This window comes from Myotis brandtii, unplaced genomic scaffold (genome assembly GCF_000412655.1).
Source record: "Myotis brandtii unplaced genomic scaffold, ASM41265v1 scaffold13, whole genome shotgun sequence".
In the NCBI taxonomy this organism is placed as follows: Eukaryota; Metazoa; Chordata; class Mammalia; order Chiroptera; family Vespertilionidae; genus Myotis; species Myotis brandtii.
In genome coordinates this window covers 7,179,944-7,194,164 of record NW_005354595.1, presented here as the reverse complement: position 1 = coordinate 7,194,164, position 14,221 = coordinate 7,179,944, and the positions used below count along the sequence as shown (strand labels likewise).

Genomic DNA, 14,221 nt, shown 5'->3' with positions numbered 1-14,221 from the left:
TCAGAGATGAAAGAAAATTAGTAAAATGTATATGAAAATCTTTATCCTGTCAGAGTCTGGGGCGTGCCATGGGACCCAGAGTCAAGTCCTCATCCATCTGCGTGCTCTTCGAAATCACACGAGACCCAGACCTGGCCGGCCCCACCCCATTGGGTAAGATCCAGACCCAGCTGGCCCCAACCCTGTCAAGCCCCGCCAGTTGGGGGCGCAGCCTCAGATCCCCTGGCACACCCTCAGGTCCCCCAGCCTGGCACTGAGGTGGGGGGCGCGGCCTGAGGTCCCCCATCAAGCCCTGCAGGGCAGGGGGTGTGGCTTGAGGTCCCCTGTTAAGCCCTGCCAGGCAGGGGGTGCAGCCTGAGGTCCTCTGTCAAGCCCCGCTGGTGGGGAGCGTGGCTTCAGGTACCCCCCCACCCGGCCCGCTGCTATGCAGCCTCAGGTCCCTGCTGATTGCTCGTTATGGCTCGTTACAGGAACCCCACCTCCGCTGTGGGCGCAGCCATCTTGTGTTATGGGAACCCCGCCTCCACTGTGGGTGCAGCCATCTTATGATGGTGTTATGGCATGAGGGTCAATTTGCATATTACCTATTTATTATATAGGATAATAAAGAGCTAATATGCTAAATAGACGGGACGGTAGAATGACCTTCCTGAACGACCAGGGGGGAGTGGGGCCGCAGGGCTGGAAGGCAGCCGGGGCCGCAAGGGCCGAGGCAGCCGGGCCTGTGAGGGCCGAGCTCCTTGCACAAATTTCATGCATTGGGCCTCTAGTCTTAAATAATTACCTCAGAAAAAACTCTATTTCCAAATAAGGTCACATTCTGAAGTTCTGGGTAGACATTAACTTTGCGGGGGACATTATTCAACCTAATATACTACCAATATCACACTTGCTTTATGTTCTGACCTTTTGCTTCCCAACTTCTTCTCATATATATTGTTTGGTTTCTCTGGTTCATTTATTCCACAATTACTTACTGAGTGCCTACTATGAAGCAGGCATTGAGAACAGAACAGTAAACAACATGTTTGCCCCTTGAGGTCCTATAATCTAAATGAAGGAGAACTACACTAATATAATAACTGATTAAATATATGTTAATGAATAATAAAATTTAAATGATGCTAAGGGCTATGAAATAATGTGAGAGATAAGATAAGATATAAAGGGAGATATGATTCAGATTGAATCAGGAACAATGGCAGGCTCTGAAGAAGGGAGATTTCAGCTGGGAGTTTATAATGAGAAGGCATTAGTTGGGTAAGTGTCAGGGGGAAGAGTATTTAAGGAGGAGGAGGCAACAGCATGTGCAGAGACCCGAAGGCAGGGAAGCCACTGGGGTATCTCTACCTAAAATGACTCCAGTGGTGGGGCTGTAATGATCTAAGAGAAAGTGGCATGAGATGAGGCTGAAGACTTAGGCAGGGTCACATCCCACAGGGCACTGCAGGCCATGCTCAGTACTTTAGACTGTTCCCTAATTAACATGAGGCCATTGCAGGCTCCTAAGCAGAACAGTGATCTACCATGTGGAGAACTAATTGAAGAAAGGCAGGGATGAAAACAGAGAGACCAGTGGGGAGACTTTTACAGTGGCCCAGGTGAGGGACAATGACTTGGAGACTAAAGTAATGACCGTGGAGATGGCAAAAAATAGGCATATTTGGGGCATATTTTATAGAAATAAGAGTTGTGGTTTGTTGATGGATATAGAGGGTGAGACGTGGGAGGCATTAAGGACACCTGCCAGCTTATGGAAAAAGTAACAGGATGGACAGAGGTACCATTGCCAAGATGTGATGCATGGGAGGAAGAGCACATTTAGGCAGGAAGATCAAGGATTCGGCTTTTGACAAGTTAAATATGAGATGCCTCTAGGATAGTCACGTGGAGATGCCAAATAGGAAATCAGATACATGGTTCTGGAACTCAGGAGAAGAGTCTGTGTTGAAATAGATAGTTGGGCGTCATTGGTAAATACAAGCTGTTTGAAGCCATTATCGTTGGCTTTAGATTTTTTTTCCTTCTTCTTCTTTTAAATGTCAGGCTGACCTTGTGCTGGTTTATTTGGCTTCTTTTTTAAATGCCTCAGCTCTCGGGGCTCTTGGTTCACCTTTTAGTTTCCTATCTTAATCATCCAATTTCTGGCTCACTTTGCAGGTTTCTTTATAATTACATCGTAAAGGCAGAGCATTGCCATGAAAGCAGGTTCTGATTATCTGTATGCCGTGGGCAAATCACTTAAGATCTCTGGGTATTCGTTTCACATCTATAAAAGGGAATTGGTTGTTTTCAGTTTGAAAAAAAACCCAACACCTATTCTTCAAGGTAAAGCTGTACAAAGCGTTAACGTTATCCGCAGTTTTCCCTTACCTCGGTGACAGCAAAACTCCTCTTGCCACAGGGAACCACCTTGTACCACTTGTCGTGCAGCACATCCATAAACCCGTGGGACTTGTATTGACTGATCAGCTCAGATATGTTGGAGGTCAGTGGAGAGTTGGGTGGGAGCCCGATGCCATATCCTAGGAGAAAAGATAGTCTCAGATGAGTTTTTCACCGGAGAGGCTCCTAAGAGGTTGCCACTACACTCGTGTGACATGGCCATTAGGCCTGGTAACAAGGGTAGGGAGAACCATCACCATCTTGCCTTCAAAGGACTCAAAAGGTATCTAAGGTATGATTACCTTCGATCTGCTGCCCCTCGGAGTAGATGAGTCTGGAAAGGAGAGGAATGGGCTGTGCATAGTATACAGGTGGCGCATTGTATCCCAAGGCCTCTGCGCTTCCTTTCAAGATATTTCTTAGAAGCCACCGTTGAGGTCTTTAGCAGGGTGAGGAGCCCCTATCCGCCTCTGCTAGAGCCCTTCCTCTAGACCAGGGGTGGGGACGTCCGGCCTGAAGGCTGTATAAGGCCCGCAAAATCATTTGACCTGGCCCTGCCATGGCATCAGGGGTGAGTTAATTAAGTGTTTGACTAAATATAGCAGGCTAATTTTCAAGCTGTTAATTTTGTATGGCCGAGGAATGATGTTATAAATATCCAAATGGCCTTGGGCAGAAAAAAGGTTCCCCATCCCTGCTCTAGACTTGAAGTACACACAAGTGGGTTGTAATTATAACCTTTGGCTTATGACATAGTCTCATCATTGGTCATGCATGACCCTCTTTTACTTTTATTTTGTTTATTTTTAAATAATAAGACCATGAAACATATGCTATAGCATAACTAAAATATCAACTTATAATTAACTTCAATGATTAAAATAATGAGTCTGGTAATGCCAAGTGTGGGAGAAGACAGATCAATAAGATTACTTACACATTGTTCGTGGTCATGCAAATTGATATGACCCCTTTGGAAAACAGTTTGATATTTCAAGTACTCATTAAATTTTGTATAGGTGAATGTTTATATACTCTAAGACCAGCAGTTTTAAGTACATTCTCAAAAAAGTCTTCCACAAGCACATCAGGAGATATGCTATGAGAGCCACTGTTCACAATAGCAAAAACTGCAAACAACCCAAAGGTGCTTTGACAAGAGGATGGAAAATAAATTGTGGAATATTTACACAATTGGAATATTATATAGTGTGAAACATATTAATGAGAACGACATGCAATAATACGGATGACTCTTAGCAATAAGATATGGACTGAGCCTGGTCACAGTGGCTCAGTGGTTGAGCGTCGACCTATGAATCAGGAGGTCATGGTTCGATTCCCAGTAGGGGCCTATGCTCTGGTTGCGGGCTTGATCCCCACGCGTGCAGGAGGCAGCTGATCAATGATTCTATCTCATCAGTGATGTTTCTATCTCTCTCCCTCTCCATTCTTCCCTGATAAAGATATATTAAAAAAAAAAAGATACGGAGTGAAAAGGGCCAGTTCCAGAAAATTACAGCATGAATCCATTGTGTAAATGTAAAAAGATTCAAAATGAAACAATCTATTTTTAGGAATTCATATGTATGTGATTAAAGTATATTTAGAAAAAAAATCAAGGAAATGATAAACCAAAAATCCAGGATAGTAGTTACTGAAGGCGAGGGAGTCAGGGGAAAGGATGAGGGAGGAACACAGGTGGAGGGAATTTGGGGTCAGCTCTGTTAAGCAGCTTGGACCCTATAGCCTCACTCTGTGTGGCTTTATTTGCTTTCCAAACTGTTACTGCACTGTGAATCTCTTTGATGAGCCATGTGGAAGAGCTAATTACCTGCATTTTATCTTGAGCTATTGAATAGGAGAATTTAAAAAAAAAGATATTTTGCCCTCAAGATAATTGAGGAAGATAAACTAAAAATATAGTTACTTTCTTTTTCACAGATAAAAACTAAAAGGCTGTCACAAGCCCAAAGATATTTACTGGTGACAAATACCTGCCATAATTATTGTATCTTAACAATTTATTTCCAAGTAGATTAGTTTTTGTTCCTATTTTTATTGCAGAGACATAAATTACACAAATCCTTCTTTTAAAAAGGATGAGGTCTGAGATGTGTGCATAACCAATAAAAGAAAAGACATAACTAATGCAGAGAAAATTTTTGAGTTTTGAAGAGCTGCATGTTTTCTTTTCCCTGGTAATTTTGTTTGTTCCTCAACAATGGCAAGTCAAGGAAATGTTGACAATGTCAAGAGCATGATTAGAATTTTTAATATACAAAGCTATTTTGAGGGCCTGTTTTGTGCCTAGTTTTGGTTGGAAAGGCGAGACTGAGAATAAAAGGCTTTACATGAGCAGCCTGTTCTGCAGATGTTATCATAAAATAACATTTTTTTGTGATGAGTAATTGTAAGGATGTAGCAGTTTTCTTTAGAAACATTTCTTATAATGAATGCTATTGACAGTTCCGTCGCACATACATTCACTCAATACTTATTTACATGCCAGGCACAATCCTAGGCACGTGTATAATAATATTCACTGACTTACTGATTCACTCATTCATTCCATGGACAAATACACTGAACAGGCACTGTGTTGAGTGGTCGGGATTTAGCAGTGAGCAAGGCAGATATGGCCCCTGTAGTTGCAGTGTATCCACTCCATTAGGGAGACAGATATTAAACAATGACTGTACAATGATTATTTTATTACATTGAGGTAAGTGCCATGAGGATGAAGAACTGGGGCATCTACAAACATATAGTAGGAGGAATTGGAACTCTCTGGTGGAAGCGGGTTAATGGTCAGAATAAGTAGGCCTGGTTTGCTGAATATTATTATATTTTTTCACAATATATTACAAACTATTATATCTAATAGTCTATAACTAACAAAAATACTATAAAAATACAATAATAATCAGCCCCTTATGGCAATAGTTTTCAACAACAACGACAAGTACATCTAATATTTATCGAGGGCTTATTATATACCGAGTCCTGCTCTATAATAAACCTTTTGTAAACCTTACCCTGTTTTGCAGATCATGCACTAGACCAGTGGTTCTCAACCTGTGGGTCGCAACCCCTTTGGGGGTCGAACGACCCTTTCACAGGGGTTGCCTAAATACATCCTGCATATCAGATATTTACATTATGATTCATAACAGTAGCAAAATTACAGTTATGAAGTAGCAATGAAAATAATTTTATGGTTGGGGGTCACCATAATATGAGGAACTGTATTAAAGGGTCGTGGCATTGGGAAGGTTGAGAACCACTGCAATAGACTTAGATAATGTACTAGAGTGTGGCATACAGTTCAGTGAAATCACTCTGAAATTCTAATTATAAGAACTAGAACATACTGAGACCTTCTGTGTGCCAGACTGTGTGTCTAATTCCACACTGTGTGCCTAATTCCTTTAGGAACCCAAGCAGAATATGTATTCCTCAAGTATTAAAGACTGAATAAATAAACTGCCCAACGTCACACAGCTCATAGTTGGCAAAGCTAGCATTTGAAAATAGGTCTGTTTGAGTCTAAAGCCAGTGCTCTGTCCACTGTATCTAGTATAGCATGCGACCAAGTCAAGGAAATGCTTGGCTATTTCCACCCCTTCAATGCAGGCCATATCACCACAGTCATATTGATGTGATCCCCCCAAACTAGGCAGCAGTTCAGTACAAAACCACAATCATCTAAACTGGTGGTTTGTTTTCAACAGCAGACACAAATATATCATTCATGGGCATATTTTGTCCATGTAAATGTGTGTGTGTGTGTGTATAGACAGATATGCCATCTATACATTGGAAATTAACTAGCAAGGATGCTCCCTGACTCTATTATTCCCCTTACAAATCCTCTTAAATTACTCAGCCCACCTTAGTGTAGTATTGGCAGAATTGTTTTCATTCTTCACTTGATAAGCATTTGTTGCACACCTATGCATCTATTCATTAATCCCACAAACATGTAGTGAATGCTCATTCTGTATCAGACACTCCGCCAAGTGCTGTAGAGGCTGCCATGTTCAATCAGACACTCGGTCTAGCCATGAGAAGCTCATGGTGATATGGGGAGATGAGGCACACATACATAACTACACAACATGGTGTGAAGTCACAGGGCTTTTCTTGGGAAAAAAGATAGGTAAGGCATAAATTCAATATGGGTGAAATATAATGACTAGGATGCAATGAGGAAAATGGATAAAACTCTGTGGAGTTCAGAGGAATGATAGATTGCTACCATATGAGAGGATGAGAGAAGACATCTGAGACTGATTCTTACATGGTATTTTGGGAAGATGTGACAAAAATACATGATAAGACAGTTTAAAAATCTGAAGTTAATACTTATAATAAATCTACATATTCTAAGAAAAGAATTTTGGCACTACAACAAAAGTATAAAAATTGCCCCAGGGCAAAAGCTATGTTGAAGTTGCAGAGACATTTATAAAAAATTGCTACATAGGAAATAATAAATTTTAAATCACTCCACTCCATCATGTCAAAGTTAAGCTGCGATTGCTAAAAATAGATTACTGTCCTTTTTAATTTTCTATTTTATTGCATATATTGAATATTGTCATGTTAATGACTTTTAACATTAATAATAATTATTAGATAATTAAAACAAGCTATCAAGGGGAGAAAGAGGAAAAAAGCTACATGGTAATGAGAAGAGGTATTTGTTAAAAGACATAAAATTCCATTTTACTCAGAAACATAAAATAGTAAAAGTTAAAAGGTTTCATTTCTATCCTCTCTTTATCAGTTGCTTTTCGAATTTGATGTGTTCATTGGTCAAAGAATTCTTCTTTTTAAATTGCTGACTCAACTTAGCAGCCTGAGCTGCTTTCATTATCATTAGAAACATGGCTTTGCAATAAAGACGAGGTTGACTATTTTGTGGTTGATGGATGAAGCAAAATGGAATCCTTCAACCCTAAAGATGAAGGCATCAGGCACCCTGGAAATTGCATACAGCTTAATAGCCCAAAAGAACAATTTTCAGAATAGAATCCCGATCTTTTCCCCATGGATAAATCAGCTTTACTCAGCTAAGAGTGGTAGAAATATACTTTGGCTAGGAAATGTATAGTTAAAAATTCATGGACTAAGAGAACTTCCTGAAATGTGGTTGGAAAATAGATATTTTGAAAATAAGATTTCAGGTAGCATTAAAAAAAAAAGCTTCAGGAAGAAAGACTAAAAGACTAATTCAGTTTTGCAGCCAGTCCTTGCAATACCATATTTAGCTACTCTGGGGCAATGGTTGAGAACATATTGAAATAGTCTTAACTATAAAGATGACACTAAAAATGAGGCTCATTTATCCCCAGCACATCGAAGTGGAGAGAGAGTGTGTGGGAGAAGCTGAGTATCTGAAGGCTATCTATCCTGGGACAATTTTATGTGAATTGGTCTTAATCTCTTAATTCAACATATTGAATAATAATTGATTAGGCACTTTCTATGTGCTTGTACATACTTTACATGTCTTACTTTACTCAATCTTTACAACCCTATCCTAGATATATTGTTCATCAACCCATTATGCAGATGAGGAACCTGAAGACCTGATTAAGAGACCTACCCCACGTAGCACAGGAGTAACAGCAGCTCTGCTCTAACCCAAGCACTCACATTCACATCTGGTGCTCCAAGCACTGTATTCAACAATTAGTGGAGAACAAGTAAGAGAACAAACTCAAAAACGGGCAAAGGTCTTTGGCAGAAAGGTCACAAATCATTACTGTGCGGTTCCATTTCTTTTTTCTCGTTTGACCTTTATTGTCAGCTCACGCCAATGCATACATTTGGGACATGTGTTCATTTATCTCAACACTTTCTTCCCCTTTCCCAACCCGCAGAGCACACACTATGTCGTTGTTTTCTCTGGTGTATATAGTATTTGAAATGACCAAAAGTTTTCCACATGCTTTGAAATTCCTAATAGTTTTGGTTTGCTGTGCTAAGTACTCATGAAAAGGTTTCAAACAGCGTGGAGCCACTCTCTCTCTCATTTGCCTCACCTTTTATCTTTCCAGCCTAAATAAATGGTGAATGGTGAAGTTGGGGGTGTATTTAGTAGTCACGGTGGGTGGTGTGATATCAGTACTATACAGAGTGAATGTACATTGAGCGTGAAGAAATCAATGTACTCCATTTTCCCTCCTAAGTTCCCAAAGTCATTTAAGCACCTGGAAAAGTGCATGCAGAACATCAGGGTTCTTTTGATGACTACATTAGAGACTGAATTAAGTACTTATTTCAAATCTAACCTAATGAGTTATGTAATGGGTAATACATCATTTATCACATAACTGTTATACGCCTAGATCCTGTGAAAGGAACCAGACATATGCAACAGTCCTGTAAGTAAAAATTGTTCATAAATTGCTTTGATGATATTTTTATGCCCATAAAGTCTAATGAATTAATAATAAAGTCTACATTTTCATAAGTTCCAGAAACATAAATGTTGTTAGAGGAAAGCAGGTAATACTTTTAAAAATTTCATTAAGAGAGAAAGATTCCCTGCAGTAGGCCTGTGGTAGGGGGTGTGGCGTGGAGCGGGATCAACAGGGAAAAAGAAGGGGGCATCTGTAATACTTTCAACAATGAAGATAAATTTGAGAGAGAGAGAGAGAGAGAGAGAGAGAGATTTCCTAAAAATCTATAAATTAACATGCTTTTTCAAAGAGCAGCAATCAAGCCTTTCCCTAGTATCTTCATCACATTGCTGATTATAACTTAGAAGTAAGTTCTCTTTGTGTTTTACCAAGTTCTGTTTTTAGGTTGTGAAATTGTTGCCAGGGGCAGTATTGAATTAAATTTTCTGATTTGCACCTCACCCAGAATAAATCAGCAGTAGTTCCCCGTCCTCTCCCCGCCTCCCCAGAATAAACCAACAATGATGATGAGAATGCTCTCTCTGTTCAAGTCTGTAGCTTTTCTGCTCTCTTGCAGGGAGAGCTCTTCCATGGGCCATTTTTGTGCTTATCCCCTTTGAAGACACTGTGGTGTCTGGAGATGATGAGAATGGCAAGAGGAGAAGTCTCAGGCGCTCAGATGGAAATGTAAACAGGGAGTCAGCGGGAGTTAATTGTGTGGCATCTGGCACTGGGGTCCAGCAGAGGCAAACAAGCCATCTCACCACAGCCTTTTGACAAGACAGCGTTGCTCTCTGAAGTGGAGAAGGTGGGAAGTGGAGTCCCTCATTCTTATGACCCCAATCAATGATTCATTGTTTAGTAGCTGCTAATGGCAGAAGGGACCTCAATTACCCAGTGAATCTAGGACAGAAAGAAAGTAACATCCCTTCTGTATCTGCAGAATCCACACACACAAAAATGGGAATTTTCCATTGCTACATCAAAATGGGGTTATATAATAAATGTTCTTTGGGTTTTTAAACTTTCTTCTTTTTCTTTTCTTTTTGTGACTTTGCTATCTCAGACTGCAGTCTTTTTTTTTTTAAGATATATTATTGATTTCAGAGAGGAAAGGAGAGGGAGAGAGAGATAGAAGCATCAATGATGAGAGAGAATTATTGATTGGCTGCTCCCTGAACACTCCACGTGGGGGATCGAGCCTGTAATCCGGGCATGTGCCCTGACCAGGAATCGAACCGTGACCTCCTGGTTCATAGGTTGGTGCTCAACCACTGAGCCACGCTGTCTGGGCTCAGACTGCAGCCTTAATAGAAGACCACTACCATGTAATCTCTCTCTTCCTGAATTCTATCCCTGGTTCAGGTGGAGGTCACTTTGCCTGGAGAGGAGATTGATTTTTTTTCTGAGGAGAAGGCACGAAGAAATAGCATCAGCTGTTATATTCTCATTCATCACAAAAGCAAAGACTTAAGTACAAAATTTGCTGATGTGTTTAGGGGAGACAGAGACCAGCTATAGCTGGAAAACTGGAATCACAATAGTCTCACTGCACTAGTGAACATACAGGAAAGTACAGTTTTATGGAAACAGGACTTGGACACCTGCCCTGGGACTGTTTCAAGTTGAAGTGTTTTCTGACAAGTGAACATGGCTGTCTTGAGGGTCAGGGTATACTGTCAGGGGAGGGAAGCTGGGAGCTGGGAGACATGAAATTTGCTGGTTCAAACTACCAGCTCCATATATCAACTGTTGTCCAGAATGAAAGGAGCTACTGACAAAGCAATCCTTCTTTGGTCCTGAAGTTTGATTGATTGGTTGATCAACTTGGAAGCAAAAGTTTGCTGCCAGTGGGGAGAGAGGCAAACCTGAGGTCCCAAACAAGGTTTTGTTTAGTACTCTTAAGGTTACTAAGCTACAGAATGAGATTTTTTTCTATTTGTTTTCCAACTAGTAGGAAAACATTTATTTAAGAACCACGAGGTTGGGATTCTAATTCCAGTATTATCACCTAACTGTGATTATGAAAAAGTGATGTAACGTCCCCAGGCTTTCTGGTGTATAAAGTGAGTAGATTAGGTTACTCAGTGGTTGGCAAACTGCGGCTCGCGAGCCACATGCGGCTCTTTGGCCCCTTGAGTGTGGCTCTTCCACAAAATACTAGCTGCGGGCGCGCACGACTTCTGCGCATGGGCCACGAAGTTTCAATCGCACTGTACGTGCGCGCCCGCACGTGGTATTTTGTGGAAGAGCCACACTCAAGGGGCCAAAGAGCCGCATGTGGCTGGTGAGCCGCAGTTTGCCGACCACTGGGTTAGATCAACATTGGGGTCCTTCCAGTGGTAAAATGCAATCATTCTAGTTTTTTTGCATCAGATTCATTATAGTATTTGGCCATTGGAAAATAAAGATCAATTTAAAATTGGACTCCCCATTTATGACATTATGCCACCATTCCCAGGTATCTGCAGCAACATCATTTGAGTAACAACAATGTTTTCTTTTTTTTTTCCCCCTCTTCCTAACAGTGGGTAAATACATGTTTGTGGAGTAGGTGAAAAATAAATTCCTAACTTCAGCAACTTAATAGCTAAGTGCTTATGCGTTGAAAATGAACACCAGGGAAGATGAATAGCATTTTGCCTCTGACTTTGGCATTTGTGACTTGCTAGGTTGGCAAAATGAGCACATCCCGAGTAAGAGTGAATTAAGAGTGACTGATTAATACCTTCTATGGCAAATGGCTTCCCCACCGTAAGAAGTTTGCAGTCAGCATCTATTGACACTTCATAATCCAGAAGGGCTTTGTCCATGATGAAGGCGTCTAGTTTCTCTGGATCATTCCTACATTTGAGACCAAGAGAAGAAAAGTGAAAAATGATTCCTTAATGAACAGGAAGCACTAAGGCTGACGGCTGGCTTTTGTTTAGGGGACAGAAACCTAGACACGAAGGGCAGCAAGAGCTAGCTAGCTGCTGACTCAGCCTTGTTGGCATCTCACTGACCTGTAGAGAAGAGACCAGGGGAAAGCCTCTCTTATGAGAGAGCATGACCTCTTTCCAACGGGTTTATCCACCATTACTTCTAGAGCCAATAAAAGAGCCAGAGTGACTCTGAATTGAACAAGAAGGTTCATTTCTCTTACACTGACTGAGGATTTTTTGTGTGCTAGGCATTGTATTTATTATTCTCCATAAGTTTCATCACTCACGTGAAATCACGAGTGGGTGGTACTATCCCATTTTAACAGATGAGGACATTGAGTCTCAGAGAGTCAAAGTAACTTGATCCAGGTTACATAGCGAGTAAGTGTTGGAGCTAGGTGGGTTCATTATCAGCATGTGGATATTCTTATTTCTTTCTGTCATGATCACTATCCTATTTTTCAGAGACCAGGTATTATTTCACATTTAGGAGGAGATATAAGGAAATGCAAATAAGAGATCTAGCATTCCTGGGGGGAAATGGAGTTAAGGTCTCTTTAAAGTCTACAGGCTAGCTTTCAATAAATGCAAAGGGAATAATCTGTGATAGATCTTAGAAATCTGTTTTATTAATTTATCTCCAGAGATTCATGTCTCACTCTCATCCCAGGAAGCAGTTCTGGCAAGAATCATGCAAGCAGGTGTCCCTGGATAGTATCAGTGAGTCGGCCATGGGCTGGGATTTAGATGCCAACAGATGCCTTGTGTGTCCTTTCTGTGTTCCCCCCATTTTTTGGATCCAGGCCCAGAGATGGTCCAGAGGAGCTCCCACTTACAAAGTGGGGGAGGGTGAGGAAAGGGGAGTTTCCCAGAGAATTGTTTAAGTTGTATGCAATGACTCTTGTTTTCAGTCTCCTCAAATCCTTTTTGGAAAGATGTGGACATACATTGATCTAAGAAAGGCTTTCTGACTCTCAGGGTTGTCCAAACAGCTGGGCAAAAACAACTCGTCTCTGTCCCATCTGGGCTCAGTCATTCCTTACTTAGAGCCAGAAATGAGGCTGTTGGAATTCAATACAGAGAACATGGCCAGGGCCCATCAAGATCTAAAAGAGAAAGCCAGTCCCAGACTGTAAGTTTCATCATTGGGCAGATGTGCATCTTTACACGGATGGCTTTGTCTGGGGCACACGTGGACATATAGTAAGTAGGTCAAGTTCCTCCTTGGTGCCAGTGACAATTGCTTCCTCCTTCTATTCTTCCAGGAAGTAGAATCACCAATTCACAATCCATCCCCTTTTCCACAGGGTGTTGGATTTAATGTACAATGAGGCCCATGTTTAACTTTACCCCAAATGAAGAACATCTCCTAGCTCTACGGCTGTGGGAAGCTTCAGAAAGGGCTCTCCTAGGAACTGAGGATGAGGAACCTTAATGGAATCTTGGCAATAAAAATAAAAAAGTGGAATTGAAAGATGTTTCTCCGAAGTTTTACCACTATATTAGCAGAATTTACCTTGGGAGCTATAGAGCAACAAGTCACCATTTACCAATACTCTGCAAATATTTTTGGTTGCAATAAAAATTGGGGCTCAGTTTTCCTAACAAGTAATTCGTGAGGTCCACTCTCAGTGGTATCCTTAAATAATTACTGATTTCAGACTGCAAAGTGCGGCTGGCTGTGACAGGTCTCTATTACATGGGGAGGCAAGAAGCAATCAGCTCACAGACTCTCATGGGACCCTGAGCCACTGGTGAGGAAGTGGCTGGGTGTGAGCTGGGTATAAGCAGCTTCTAGTCTGGCTGAATCATCCTTACAGTTGGTAGAGCCTCCAGGGGTTTCTCTCATTATAGACTCGTGCTCTTTTTGAACATTCATTTCATAATACATAAAACACAAAACATAGTCATATGTAAACATACTAAAAGAAATGAATACTTTAAATAGGGATTACTTTTTAAGAAAAGCATCATCTCAGAAATCAGGGCCCTAAGTGAGTAGGACTAAGCCCAGGGGAATTTTGATAGGAGAGGGAGGGACAGGCTTCACACAGGAGGAACCTTTCCTGTTCAGAGGACTCCAGGGGTTGGGCCCTGCAGGTCAGGGCTCTGAGATATCAGGTAGGTAACATGAGGACTGCAGTTGCTTGGAGTGGTGGCTGAGAGCTCAGGCAGTGACTAGGCCACAAGTGGAACACGGATGCTGCTGGAACACGGACTACTCTTTGACCATCCAGGTCCTACTTTTCTGTTATGGTTCCTAGACCAGCCTATTGTGGTTGGATTCTAGAGACCTGATTCTAGTCCTGAGTCTGCCACTTGCTAGCTGTATTACCATGAGCAAGTTGCTTATTCTGGGCCTCAACTTCTTCATCTGCACCTGCCTTTCTACCTGTTTTTTTCTCTCCAGGCTGGAGTGGGGTCAACTCTGAGCACTAGGGCCTGCTCAGGTGAAGCTTCCAGAATAAATGAAATGCCCTGAGTGAGGTGGAGCTGGGG

General features: G+C 41.5%; 1 protein-coding gene across 1 annotated transcript in view; it reads right to left on the bottom strand.

Moving 5' to 3' along the window:
- GRIN3A (glutamate receptor, ionotropic, N-methyl-D-aspartate 3A) overlaps positions 1-14,221 on the bottom strand; it is a 165,136-nt gene that overhangs the window by 51,175 nt on the left and 99,740 nt on the right. Inside the window, exons 6-7 of the mRNA XM_005859834.1 lie at positions 11,527-11,642; positions 2,374-2,525 (exon numbers count right to left, since the gene is read on the bottom strand). Coding sequence (XP_005859896.1) covers positions 2,374-2,525; positions 11,527-11,642 — 268 coding nt within the window. The remainder of the gene's footprint in view (positions 1-2,373; positions 2,526-11,526; positions 11,643-14,221) is intronic.